This window comes from Haliaeetus albicilla, chromosome 28 (genome assembly GCF_947461875.1).
Source record: "Haliaeetus albicilla chromosome 28, bHalAlb1.1, whole genome shotgun sequence".
In the NCBI taxonomy this organism is placed as follows: domain Eukaryota; kingdom Metazoa; phylum Chordata; class Aves; order Accipitriformes; family Accipitridae; genus Haliaeetus; species Haliaeetus albicilla.
Genome location: NC_091510.1, coordinates 9,977,945 through 9,992,543, shown reverse-complemented (window position 1 = coordinate 9,992,543; position 14,599 = coordinate 9,977,945). Strand labels below are relative to the sequence as shown.

The 14,599-nt window shown below is 39.6% G+C and overlaps 2 protein-coding genes across 6 annotated transcripts in view; both read left to right on the top strand.

The window, feature by feature from the left end:
• The window catches only part of MYF5 (myogenic factor 5), a 279,874-nt gene that overhangs the window by 152,010 nt on the left and 113,265 nt on the right, over positions 1-14,599 (top strand). The gene's annotated exons all lie outside the window — the stretch shown is intronic.
• ACSS3 (acyl-CoA synthetase short chain family member 3) overlaps positions 1-14,599 on the top strand; it is a 91,178-nt gene that overhangs the window by 29,234 nt on the left and 47,345 nt on the right. For all 5 annotated transcript variants that reach the window (XM_069773314.1, XM_069773315.1, XM_069773317.1 and 2 more), the window contains one exon: positions 10,781-10,932. In XM_069773314.1, the coding sequence (XP_069629415.1) occupies positions 10,781-10,932 (152 nt within the window). The remainder of the gene's footprint in view (positions 1-10,780; positions 10,933-14,599) is intronic.

Here is a 14,599-nt window from a genome sequence, read left to right as displayed (position 1 = left end):
GCTGCACACATCTACATGCTTGCAAGCCCCAGAGGACCCCCACAAGACAATATGCAGGAACATCCCTTCTCTGCCACGGCAGGCAATGGGAACTGCAAAATCAGGGGTCCAGATGCCCGCACGAGTAAGCGTGCATACCCCTTTCCTGTACAGGTGTTGAGCGTGGGACTGTGTTTAGGAGGTTTCTGGTAGAATTAGGACACTGGTCGCAGAGCTGTGGAAAGGCAGTGTGAGTCTCTGGATTGACTGTGAGAGCTGCTATGCCTTGAGAGACGACTCCCCAGGGGCCGTGAGCTGTGAGGGAAGTTCTGTGGAGCAGCAAGCTCCATCAGAGACCTTGTGCCCCATCCCAGCTCTGCCTGTGTGCCAGGCACAGTCCTGGAAACCGCCTAAGTCATGAAGTGGTATGCCTTGATAACAGCTCTCCTAGGCTTTTGCCACACTGTCTCTTCCTCTCCTCAAATGCAGTGTATAAAGGACCTACCTTGTGGTGGTAGTCATGCTGGTACTTCTGGCCACATGTCAGATCCTGTCCTGTCCTGCAGTCAGTTGCTTGTACAACAAATACCATACAGGATGATACCATTTCTTTGAAATGCAGTGGTTAAGGTTGTTGTTGGCAATATATTGTCTCTGCCTCTGCCCCAAGTCACACTCAGGAAAGGTCATAAAGGGACGGGCACTGCAGGCTGGGGTAAGGCATAGTTGAATTAGCCAGGTTTACCGAAAACAAGTGGATTGCATGCAGCAAGGGAGTATGTGAAGCACACAAGTGTGGAAGAGGGGAAAACTAAGGACAGAGAGAAGCATTTGGAATCAGTTCCTTTTTAATCATTGCATAACATTTGCCGGATTGAAAGACATTGATGTCCAGTAGCGTTCCTCCCATCCTATTGCACACCTGAATGCTCAGTGGGTTGATGACTGTATTCAGTGAAGGAGTGAAGTCCTGACACAAGTGCATTGCTGGATGCCCCACCTATGGCAAAGAGAGCAGAGAACCTTCATACAGGTACTGCAGAAGTTGTGCTCAGTGTTTTAGTCTGAAAGAAGGTCTCAAAGATGTCCTCACAGATGGTTCAGACTGAAAGTGATACCCTGAATTTGGAAGGTATTGGAAACATTTGCACAGTGTCTGTCCCACATAGCCTAGTGTCTTTCAGATGACCAAATGTAGACTGCGGTTCCATTATGCATTCAGTAAAGGCACAGTTATGTTAGGCCTGTGCTGCACCATTGTCAGAGTGTACCTTACGGTGTGGGGCAGAAGGGTATGCAGCATCTCTCATGATGCTCATTGGCACTGAGGACATCATGAATGATCCTGTTCCTTCTTGGCAAGAAGGCACTGGCATATGTTTTGGTTCTGTCACCAGAGATACAGAATGCAGGTATATAGAAACTTTATGGTGGAGTCTACTGGTAGTGTGTGAACTGACATGCTACTGTCATCTGTATGAAAGAGGTGAAAGGGACAGCACCACACTTCCTAGAAGAGAAGTCCATTCAGTCAAGGAAGCAAAGATCTGTCGGTTAGCTTTCCATCAGAAAACTCTGAACTGCATTTTTGGCCCAGTAAACAAGGCTAAGTCTAGTCTAAAATAACCCTCAAATAACATCTAATGGAAGAGGTAAAGAGCATTGGCATTAAATGGCTTGATCTACTAATCTGCTTTAATTCACCTCGCTACTTGCTATGTAAACAAAGTCTGTGACACCATATGTGCTTGCATTCATGTTTCATGTTATTATTTCATGTGGTACTAAGTTTATTTTTACCAGTGCATGTAGTAGGAAGAAGATTGATAATCTCTTATAAAACAGCAGATTGTGCCTACGTGACACCTGTGTATGTTGCTTTGTACAAAATCCTGTTGTTTATCATTTTTGTAACAGAAAAATGTAAAATAGGAAAAAAAATGCAATGTTTAAAAGCAAAGCAAATCTTGAGGTCTTAAAAATGTGTTTTGGAATGTGTTCTTGTCTTTGTGGTTAACTTTTAAAAGTGTTAACTTTTTCTTCTGTTCATGGAAAGACTGTGGGTAGTGTGTTAAGTTGTTTTATGAAATAGAAAATGAGCTTTTTGTCAGGATGTTTTTTTTCCTCATTTTGTGATCTGTAGGATCTGAGGCAAATAACTTTGTTTTTTAGCTTCTAGGCATTGGATTGATTTTTCAGTAATCCTTCTAAAAAGCAGGTTTGCAAAACAAGTATTTTTTTATTGAAGTACACAAAGTGATAATGACAAGCACAAGGGTTTTTTTCTCTAAATGGCTAAGACAGAGAAGTTCACATGCCTTAATGCTCCCAGCCAATGATTGCAGCAGCTGGAGAAAACTTAAACAAATAGTTATTCTTAATTTGAATCTCAATGTACCTTCTGTCCAGATAAAGTTTACTGACTTGCTTTCTTTCAACGTTCAGCATGAAAGCTTACAATGAATGCATTATTGAAATACATGATGCAGAGAATATCTACAGTGCAACTATGGCAGTAAAAATCAGCCATTTGTTTGAGTATTGCTTATGCTTAGCTCTTTTTTGAAGAGTCTCTGATGTGCTAAGCTGGTGGAATCCACTTGCTTCTGTGAATTTACAAACCAGCTCACTGTGGAACTTCTGAAAGCTTTTGAGTCAATGACAAGTGTCAGCTTGCTGATTGCAGGAGTCACGCTTGGTTCTTAGTGCACGTACAAGTTCTGAAGGACATTAGGAAGCAAGGTTATTTCTAGGACATTGCAAATTAAAAGTAATCAAGTAGGTTTTTTTAAAAAAGGAGGAAGGTGTTTGTTTAAAAGCAGTAGGGCAAAATCCTAGGAAAAGAAAAAAAGGCAGAATTCAAGAGAAACAGGTAGGTGAGAGAATATGTTGAACTCATGAAATAGACTCTTTTGCAGAAAGGATCCCTTAGTAACTATATCTTTATGTGGAAAAGTGTAAATTTACCACAGTTCATATGTTCAAATACATACATTTGCATAGATGGATAAAAATGTCCAGAAGAACTAACACTATATACTTCTGTACTTGAACTTGTAAATAACTCTGGATGCAGAGGTGGATTCCTGATATTTTGTAGTATGTGTGTACATACTGTACAGCTGTCCTATACCTTTTGCTCATCCCAGAGGTCATGCTTGTCAGATTCTTCCTGTGTGGTGTTCACTTATGTAGGGCAAGCATGGATACATCTGTTAGAACTCCTGAAGGTTCACTAAATAATTTGGGGATTGATTTTAGTATCTTGAGTTAAGTCATGTAGGCTCTCAGTTAACTACTTATGAAAGAAAGAGATCCCTGCAATGTTCTTTCTATTGTGTATAAAAGGATCATTTTTCCTGTGAAGAAGAGAAACAGTCTGGACAGTCTTTTCTGCATTATTGTGGTGTCAGAAGAGATCACTGTGAACAAGAGAAACAAGCTTTGGCTCTGAAAAATTAACTGGAGTATGCATGGCTTTGCATACTGAGGTATTTAGTGTGCATTTTTCACTTGCCTTTTCCTGAGGTGAATGAGTGAGGAAGAACAGTCTGTGTGCTGCACTTAAATCCCACAAGACTCCATTTGTGCCTCTCCTGTGGGGTGGTAACAATCTTCGCTGTTACATCTTCATAGTATGTAAAGACCCTGTGAAATCTTTGGAAATTCAGTATCTTGAGCAAAAACCCCTGTTACTTATTTTGACCTTGTTCTGTTGTCTGGAAATGAAGGCTTAAAAGGATGTGTGGTCATCACTGTAAGCTATATTTAATTAACTACTAACATGCTGTCCTTCTATCTTGAATCTATTTTACCAGTAACTTAAATTATATGTATAGGTAATCAGAGTTAATAAGTATGTTCAAGATTTATGAAGCAGAAATACACTCTAGGAAAAGAATATCTATTCTTCGCTGATCTTATAGCTGAAGACATTTTTTGTGTTAGATGGTATGGATCAATATGTGAGGTTAATTTTCTGGTATATGGTCTCTACACAAAGTAGAAATCTTTGCTTTCTTACTTCGCTTGGATCTACTCACACAGAATAGATCTTCTGGGCAAAGTTAAGAGATAGACAAGCACGGCACAGGGCTGCACCTTCTCGGGTCAACTGTTATGTGGATCACTAACTCTGTAGTATATAAGAGTCCTCTAGTTAGGATCACTGCTGGTTTTGCAGTCCATGAAATAGTAAACTGTCAGCTGTTTTGACTAAAGAATTTGTAGACCAAATTCTTATTTGTCTGTGTAGGAGTGTGAGAAATCTCAGCATATGCTGTTAAGAGCTCGTCCTTGCAGTGTCAGTGTGTGTCATACATGTGCATTCCCATAGGCAGATGGGTGTTCATAAAGGTAAGACTACATGCTATGTAAGTCTACCTGTATAGATAGTAATCTATTTTTCCCCCTCATGTGCATGGCTATTTCTTATGTTTCTAAGTGTATTTAATCATGCACAGTTTTCAGTTGATTTATTCAACTGTTCTATCCACTAGTCAAAAAGTATTGCTTTGATTTTTTTTTTTTTGTATTTTTGTACTTCATGAATAATAAGGTCTTCTTTTAAGTTCCTTTGCTTTTTAATCAAGAAATTTTGGAGGCAGTGAACGCATATCTATTCAGAGTGTAGCGACACTAAATGCGTGAGTTCAGCTGAAATTTGAAGAAGAAAGAAATCGAGCTCTTTTCTGGGCTCATTTTATAACTTGCACAATTTAGCTAATGTTGGATACTTTTCAAATCCCATCTCCATCTTTATTTCATCTCCAGATGCTCAATATAGTTCTTGGGTGCAATTTTGGGGGCTTCAGTGGCATCAGGATCTCTACAAATAATTAAACAGAGAACTCCAGTTATAAATTACTTTCACTACAAAAATAGAAATGCAATAGTAAAAAAAAAATAGAAAGAAATAGTTTTTATTCCTTTTCAAGTTTAATTCTATTACAAAAGAGTTCCATTTTCTAGTTTGGAAAACCCCCAGTGATCTCCCACTAAATTCATAGAATTTTAAGGCTGGGGACCATGGTGGTTGACTTCTCTGATATTCTGAATAACAAGGAGCAAAAACTTCACCCGGTAGCAGAAATGCACATTTATAGAATCAAATATCATATTAGCTTGAGTATTAAATTACTATATCTAATTAATATTTAAACACCTAGTAGATGTTAATTAGATTCTTCATTCCAAAGGGATTAACTCATCACCACCACACTAGTTAAGTAGAAGAGGAAAGCAGTGTGAGAAAAATGGCAGTTTCTTGGAGATAAGGAAAAGACTTTGATAGTTTTACAGTAGCTATTTTTGACCACTGGGCCACATTAAAATTGTTGCATTTATTTGGCAGAAGAGAACTGCTAAAATAAACACTGCAATGAAGAGGTTTTCATTCTAGCAGGTGTAGAGTAAGACAAGAAGGAACAGGGAGGAAAGTGATGAGTTCCTTCAGCAGTCTCTGTTACATAGTCGTTTTACAGTGAAGCTTTATCTCTGTGTGAATGCATGGGGATCAAGATGGTTATTGTCATTATAAAGGCACCTCTGAATTTAAAATGTGTTGGTTTGGAAAATAAAAAGAGTAAAAATCCTATTTCTTTAACAGTGAGTATTAAAGAAAAATCAGAGTTAATATCTGGTTGACCTACATGTCTGCTTTGCGATTTTTGGTCTTTGTGAGAGCATTATTAAACAGTAATAAGAACATTTCCCATTTTTTCTTTCTCTGAGGTGTCACCAATCAGTGTTCCTGACATCAGTGTCATCTTTTTGAGGATTAAAAATGGGAAGAAAAGGAAGGCAGGCTTCTGTATACACAGGGAGAAAAATAATCTTTACAAAAGACAGAGTGTATAATTTTTCCTCTGCTCAGAAGACTGTCTTAACAGTGAATATTCATAAATTTGTAGTCAAAGTTTTTCCTAAATGATTGCCTAATGATGGCTTTTGGGTTAGGGCCTATCACTATGCTGCTTAGGTACAGGGAAAGAATACCTCATACCCTTTGCCTCGAGACAACCACTATTGAATATAAACTCTGCTGACTTCATACCCTCACTTCTTAAAGAGATTCGTTTATTTTTAAATTACTTAGTAGGTGACAATGTGTCGTTTTAACATTTGCTATGGAAACTATGTGCTTTCAATTTTCACTTGCTGTAACACCACTGTCGGGAATGTGAAGACGGTAATGAATTCCTTTGAATACAGCAAGGTTTGTTTGTTTTTTTTATAATCTGTCCTGGATTGTTTCTCTCCAAGGCATGACAAACTTCAGCTATAAATAAGCTACTTGAAGTCTCAGAGCCCACTCTGGATTGCTCTTGCTAATGGGATCACAAGCTGTAAGCAACAGGGAAGCGTGAAGAGGAAGCCTAGCTGCTCCCTGTCATGTCAGGAAGAAGGCAGCATTGTAGTTCCAGTGCTTGGCACTTTGAATTGGAGCTAGGATAAGGGAGAGGGTGCCCACGCTTGCCAAGGAGCCATGCATTAAGGACTTCATTTGGGTGGTCTAGGACAGAGAAGTAGCTGTTGTCCCACACAGAGCTGTAGCAAGACATTGCTGTGCACGTGGAGCCTTCCTCACTATGCTCACTGGGGTCCTTCCAGTCCCCAACAAATCTGCAGGGTACACAAATCTGCTGTCGCAACAAAACTGCAGGGTGCACAACAGCAGCAGTAGGTTTGACTACTCTCATCTGGCACAGTTCTTGGAGGCATCCAGCCTTTCTACAGTTCTTGTAAGCCATTATCATCAGCTTACAAAGCAAGCACTGTCTCTGAAGTTTGCCAGTTTTGTGATCTTTCTGCCGTCGTCCATACTGATTGTATTTGTGGAGCAAATTCAGTAGGACGTATCATCTCAAGTCCTTAGTGGAGATTTGGCAGCAGGGTCAGCAGCAGAAGGGTAAACGCTTCTATGAATATATTCGTTTGAATCCTGTTATGTCAGGATTTTGTGTGTGCTTTGGCATCAACAGGTTTTAGTGGCAATGAGTTCCATGTATAATACTTGCTATGCAGAGAGAATTTCCGCCTCATGATTTTAAATTTATCTTTAATTGAACAGCCCCTTGTTAGGGGTCGGACAGAAAGGGAATTGCTGCGCTGTTACTGATGCATTGTTGGTTATTTTATTATAGTGCATTTTATATGTCTTTTTCCTCAAGTAATCCATTCTGACTTTCTCCATAGGAGAACTTTTCTATCCCCTTGATCATTCTTGCTGCCTGACTATGAATCTGCTTTTGTAATCATGTGTTAGCCATCAACACATTTCTGCCTCAGGATGTCTGCTCAGCTGGTAGACATCAGATAAATTACATGCTAAATCTAGGTACTTCCAGAAAGGTGTTCCTATCTGTCTGTCTGTCTGTCTCAGAGTCTTGTGGTAGGTTATTGAAAGAAAGTCTTTTCTACTTGAATTCTCCTAGCTGATACAAGAAGTGTCTGTTTCTACTTTTCTTTTTTTAAATTAGGTGAGGCAGATCACTCTCTTTCTGACTGCCTTGTTCTTGTTTACCATGCTCTCAATTCCTGCCAACCAGAGATATTGCCAGTAACTTTTAAAATAAAGTTTCATCTCCAGTATTGATGCAAATACTGAATAGCAACAGGTCTTGAACTGATCCCTGCAGAAATCTACTGGAAGCATCTCATTTGCTCATAGTCCCCAGTTGACTCAGCAATCTGTCAGCATATTCTGAATTCAATTGCCCTGTGCTTTATTGTTTATATTGCTAGCTTTTTAAAAAGCAAAATTGCATGTGGTAATAAGCCTCTCATGGCATCTTGCAGTACTTCTTAAAATTTTTGTGTAATGAATGGGAACTCTCTTTGGCAATTTTATTTGTAGTTTTTTGGGCTCTGAAATTAATTTGCACTGTCTCAGATTTGTTTTGCTTATGTCAGTTTTTGTTTATACATTTGCTAAACTGTGAACAGCTGCCAAGGCACAGGGAAGTTTTTCTGCAGAATCAGTAACAATATTTTACAGCTGGGCCAGTTTTTTTTTTTTTTCCTAAATGAATATTTTAAGTGTGGCCTTATTCTTTGGGTATTATTTCCTATCAACTGTCAGGTGAATTTTCTATTCCTTTCCTTCCACTCTTTGCGTTTTATTTGTTTTTCTCCTAGATCTGAGAATGGTACTTTTCCAAACCAAAGCTGCTGTAGCTTACGTGTGACACATAAATACCAGCCTGTCAGAGCCCTGCATGCCTGGCCACGCACTCCTGAAGGTTGAGCTGCTTGCGTTGAAGATGCTCTCAGGCTCGAGCTTGCTGGAGGTGTGAGGCACAGGCACGGCCGCGACGTAGCTCGAGCAGGGACCAAGGGTGAGGGCCTGAGCGTAAATCACCTCCTGAGGAAGGAGAGGCTCCTTTCAGCTCTTCTCTCAACTCTGCTGTTTTCCTGGTGGTCTGATCCAAGGTTACACAGCTGCACCATGGCAAACCTGGCCTTGAGCACCGGCAGCGGAGCCCCTAGGAGGGAGTGGGTGTGCTCAGGGCCAGACACAGCCCTTTTATGGGCTCTGGGCATTGCCATTTGGTTAAAAATACAGCTTACGTTATTACTGGCAGACTAACCAATTTCAGATTGCTCTACAGTTAGCTTTTTTGCTGTCCAAGATGATTGCTACTTGTTCAATTACGTAATTAGTTAAAGAGAAGTTTATGGAAAGTTGGAATTTTTCAGAGTCTGAGACTGTTTGTTTTAGTGTTAGTTACTCATGTGGGCTTGAACTCCTAACCAGATGGCCACAGATCTGCAGGTATAATGAATATTATAGGGAGATGACATCAACTTGAATAAATAGGTTTGTGAAAAAGTATTGAACACGTGAAAGTTGTGATAAAGAAGTCTGCAAGGATGATGCTTAAAGACAGTCTGGTGAAAGATTTTTCTTTGGAAACTGTGTGTTATCTGACAGAAAAAAGGACGTAACTCACTTTTTCAGCAAGCAAATAGCATTCTTTTGCATTTCTCTGTGGTAATTTAGGATTGGCTGTTAGCAAAAAGAGGGGTTTTGGCATTGATGATACTCCTCCCTGCTACTTGGGCTGCAAACTGTTTCTTTTGTTTATTTTCTCCATTTGCTTCTTACTGCCTGCTCCATCCTTTAAAAGAAAAGAGTTTTCAATTGTGCATTCTGTTTTGTCTTGGTTTTTTTTCCTTTTATGGTGATCCTCTGCTCCAGCACTCCTCTTGCCAGCAGTATCACACCATAGGGCTGCAAAGCCAATGGTACGTATCCAACCTCAGGTGTCTTGCTTTAAATCTACCAAATGGTTCATCAGTGCTCTTGCCAGTGTTCAGGCACAGCTGGAGGCAGAGCAAGCCTGGGGAAGACTGCAGTGGGGAGGGCAGATGGGAAAGAGGGAAAGGGATGAATTCCTGTGAGCCTGCGTTGCAGCCAGCATGCTGCTTTTTATGCTGGGATGGGGCAACTAACTTGATTAGTGTGCCTTTTCATAAAGGCATTTACTGTGTTACTAGTGCCTCATTATCAGAATAAAAATACTGAATTTAGTAAATTCTTCAAGGTATTCATATCCCTCTGTTCCTTTGGATTGTGGTAAAATGAAAAATATTAATTAAGAGTTCGTATACTGTCGTCGCCCCCCCCCCCCCCCCCCCCCCGGACCTATTAATCTATCTGTTCCAAATTTGCATTTACACAAGGATGGTGAAGGTATGAATTTGTCTTGTGACTGGTGAACTGCTGTAAAGGTGGTGACATTTCAGTGGTGAAACTTTCTCCGTGTTTGTGGCTTCTTGCATAAAGCATTGACAAAGCTGTGTTTGCAGTGTGAAAAGTGTATGTCCCTCCTAACTTGTGTACTCTGTCAAAGTTCTTCTTCCAAGTGTGGCCTTTCTAGTGAAAAGGTTATGGCAACAGCTGTAATGCTAAAACTTGTTCCGCATTAACATCATCTTTTATAATTTCAGAACATGTAAGGAGCCGTTCATGCACTGCGGTAATTACATACACTAAGATTTGATTATATGATCCTGTGCCAACTGCTTTTCATATTTGCAGCACCACAGGAAAGTATTTTTGATTATTTTTTTATTATTATTACTTAGCATTGGACAATTTGTCACATCAGATTACTTCTGTTTACAGTTCTCTTGACTATGCCCCTTAGCTTAGGACCGTGTTTAGTTTTTTTAAAAAAACCCAACCACAAACCAGACCACAGTCTGATAGCACACTAAAACAGAAAAGGGGTCTTCAGCTTCTCTCCAGGCTTCATGTGCGGTAGCAGCACAAAGGTTGCAAGAAGCCAGCTGTAAGCAGTTAAGTGGGTATTTTTCCAGAATTGGGAGGAAATTTCTAGGTGAGAAAAAGCTGTTATTGTTTCCCATAGGCCTGTTCATGGAGATATAGCTGCAGTGCCACTGTGTCCAGAGACTCCTAGTTCAGTGGGACTCTGGGTGTTTTAGAGGCTGCTTCGCGATAAGGGTAGATGTAGACATGACTGTCTCTGCTGCCAGTGTAATAACAGCTCTTTGTGGCTGTCTTTTCATTCGCATGTCTGTTTGTCCTATTTTTCTAAGTAGCAGCTAGTATGTGCTGTGTTCATGCAAGAGATTGTGCCCAAAGCTTGTGAATTTATTTCTACAAGTGAATATGCTTGCGGTATTATTATTTTTAACAAAGCTTTCTTTGAAGTCTTACTTGAAATTACTTCTGTTGCTGTGCTACCACTACTGTTACGTGTTCAAGCCTTGAACTGTCAAGGAATTATGAGGTATTTTTATCCTGTGACATTTTAAATTATTCTCTCCATAGGGGAAGCCTGTGGGAACGCCAGATGCTGGTGCCTATTTCCGCGTGCTAGCAGAGCATGAAGTAGCTGCCTTCTTTACTTCACCAACTGCAATTAGAGCAATCCGTCAGCAGGACCCTGAGGGAGCCTTGGGAAAGCAGTACTCTCTGAAAAGGTGAACTAAGGATACACTGGAAGCAGTTTCTTACAGAAACAGGCTGGATGAACTAAGAATAGCAGAGTGTCTGGGGCTTTGCCCACCTCTGTATAGCAGAATTTAAATGTGTTCATGACAATTTAGGTGTACGTGTATTTGCTTGTAAATTTATATTGATAGTTTAGAGGAGATGAAAGCTGTTGAAAAGATTATGACTCTAAGGTTAAGAGGTCTTACTGGGTTAGGATTGCTTGCTCAACCTTAATTTTACTCCACTCTGCTTATACCCTGTAATACAGTCTTGGATTGCATGACCCCGTACTGTTTTCCCACATGACCTCTCATTTTACTGAGCACACAGGATCTTTAGTGTTCGTTTAATCGGCAGCTAGTTAATGTTTTGTTTATCTCCCCATAACTTAGTTACTGTTTATGGTTATGTGCTCCAAAGACTGAGCTATTTCCTATCTTGTACTGTTTTTAAGGTGTTTATCACTATACTATCAGCATGCTTCAAAATCATGACTGAGTTCATCCTCACAAATCCCCTGTGAGATGAGAGAGTGGTATTATCTGTATTTTGCAGATGGGAAGCTGAGGCACAGAGAGATTAAGGTCAAAGTCTTCTGTTAGTTTTGAATACCTAGTCTGAGCCACTGAACTACCACTATTTCAGAGTTCTTCGCATTATATGGTTAAAATGTGTTACTAGCATTTTATTAATAAAATGCCTCTCACACTGGCTTGCATCCATGAGCGTTTAGTACTTCTACAGACCAAGTTTCTATATCTTATGGCAAACATTATAAAAATGAAAAATATGTGGGTTTGGACCACATCTAATCTTGTAGTTTGATGCTGAGCAAATTATTCAACAAGGACTGTGTCAGACTGTATAGGCAGTATTCAGTCATAAGAACATCTTTTATTACACTTGTCCAGAGGGAAATGCAAAGCCATGTAGCTTCATGAGACCTCCACATTCTTAATTGCCCAGGAAAGTAAGCTGGATTTATTCCTGAGGTATTCATCACAAGTTCATCATTACTTTTGTCCATCTGTTTTGAGTGCTGTCATCAATCCTTACCTCTCCTTGAAATAGGAAACAAGCTCATTTGAGACCCTAATGCACTATTCTTCTGTGATGTCACAAGAAAGTGATTCAGATGCTAGAAAATTTAATTGCTGTTCCTCAGCATTTTTTAGGCAATGACTAAACTGACTTAGTATGCCTTTAGCATATTCATTTAATGGAAAAATCTGCTAACCTGCTCTGTAAGTTGTTGCATTTTCTGGCCAAATGAGAATTCCAGATAAGAATCTCCTTGCTGATACCAGTTGCCCCAGATGTAAAGAGGTGTTTCATAATTCCTGTTCAGTGCATGAGCTTCTCCATTTGTCTGCAGATTTAGTTGTCTCATAATTCACTCAGCTTTGGGCCATGTAATTTTGTGGTCCGTGACTTCTCTTTACTAAACCTTGTAGTGCAGCATTTAGTATCTAGTAGGTGCAGTTGTTAAGAAATGGGAGTCCAACAGGTGATTAAAATTTCCATTCTAGGAAAATCCTTGCTTTTGGGTGGTATTTGGATGGACTTTCCCATCCAAGGTCAAATTAATTTTGTCAGTTTTAGTATGAAATCAGTCTTACTTTTAGTTCATTTACTTGATCTATGGTGCTTTCTTCTCTGTTACACGGTGCAGAATCATTGAAATGAGATGTCTTTCTGCTACCTGGGCTAAGATGTAGCCTTACTTACTCTAGAGACTCCAAAACACATGTCCAAAAATGCAGTCCTGAAAGAGATTTCCACCACAGTACATTTCATTCCTGAAAAATTCCATTAAAAAACTGATAAAGGTCAATGTCACTTTTAATAAATCCTGTTAAAAAAGACAATTACTGATAAGGTACAGAGTTGGTAGGCAATGCCAGCTTCTAGTATACAAGGGAGTACTTGATTTACAGGAGTAGACTGAATTATAAGCAGACTTGGGTTCTTTTGAAATGACATAAGTAAAATAAATTTCTGTTAAGAACTGATATTGGTGGCATCACTGGTCTCCACCCAAAATTATATTGTGAGGTTTCCAAAGGTTCTAGTGTGTATGCTTCAAATTCCTTGTTGGCTATTGGAGTCAAATCTTGAAATATGTTTGCCTTTGACACAAAATGTCACTTATGTCTTAAACATGGCTCGTGCGTAACAGTAAAAGAGATGTTTAATTTATAATACTGTAGGATAAAAGCCCTGTTCAACCACATATTGCTAGAGGATCTAAAGACTAGGCTTTTGATAACACACAGTGCTGCTAAGCAGGCTGTCTGATCGTACTGCTGGCTGTTGTGTTTGAAAAACAAGTAGCATCCAAATTCTGTGACCCTCATGTACCTGGGGGTATTCTGTTCAGCTTTTGGAATCTGTTCTTGTCTTCATGAGGTAACTCCATGACAGCAAGCTATTAATTCTTCCCATGTTTGGAATCACACTTCATCCTTTAATTGACTTAATTGTTATGAACTGGTTAGGTCTGATTTCCAAATGATTGACAACTGATAGTTTTACATGAAATGGGGCAACAACTCGGCAGATTAGATTAACGTACAAGTAATACTTTGCAGTTTGTACTCCATAGCCTACTTGGCTTTCTTCACTTTTTGGTCAATTATGAATGTTCTGCCATTTTATATTGAGAGAACCTAGAGATTCTAGCTTGTTCATCTGATACCAGATATTAATGCACTTGCTTTAGAAAGAAATATGAGACTGCATAAAAACTGTGCAGAAATAATGAATGTAAAGTAGATTAGAAACTCCCATTTTCTGTCTCATAACACAGGCACAAGAGGATTTGAAATTAAAGTGTCAAATTCAAAAACTGCTAGAACAAAATACTTTCTCATATAATTGATGTCTCACATATGCTGCTAGAGGATATGTGATTAAGACCCAGAATTTAGGAAGACTGAAGTACATTATGCAGTTCTGCCTGCTACCCCCTAGTCTGGGCTGCAGTAGATCATGTATGGCCATTCCTGTGAGTCCTGAGCTGTGTTCATGAAGAGCCTTTGTGGATCACCCCTTCACCCGCACCATGAGAAGGAGCTGAGCTGCAACTGTGTTCTGTGTCTCTCTGACTCCGTCACCCACACCTCCAGTGTTTGGACCCTCATGACCAAGATAAAGTCTATTCAGGGAGGAAAACAAACACATCAATGGAGAAAAATCAGAAGACCTGAAAATATTACTTCCTTATTTTACATGTTTAGGTGTCTGCAGTCTCCAGGTGCATTAAGAATTAGTAAGAGCTCTTTATTTCCAGTTTATGTTAAGAAATGCAAATGAACCTTCCTTGCTGTCTTTTCAGGAAAAAAAGCTTATTTAACATGATAGAGATAGAGTTTTTCTTTGCCAGAAAAAAACTGGCATATGCATTCCAGAATTAAAAACACTTCCATGATCTTTTAATGTGGAAAAGTGCAGCTCAGGTTATTACTCATGTGAATAACCTGTGAACACTTCTGCTTTTGGGAAATAGTTTGGAGATGTGGTTTCTTTCGTGCTTGGAGTGACACCAAAATGTACATCCTGTATTGAACAATTTAGATTGCATCAGGGCCATTAGGGACCTTGATCTGTCCCCTATATCGGGTGATACTTCAAGTCCACTCTGCTGGACTCTTG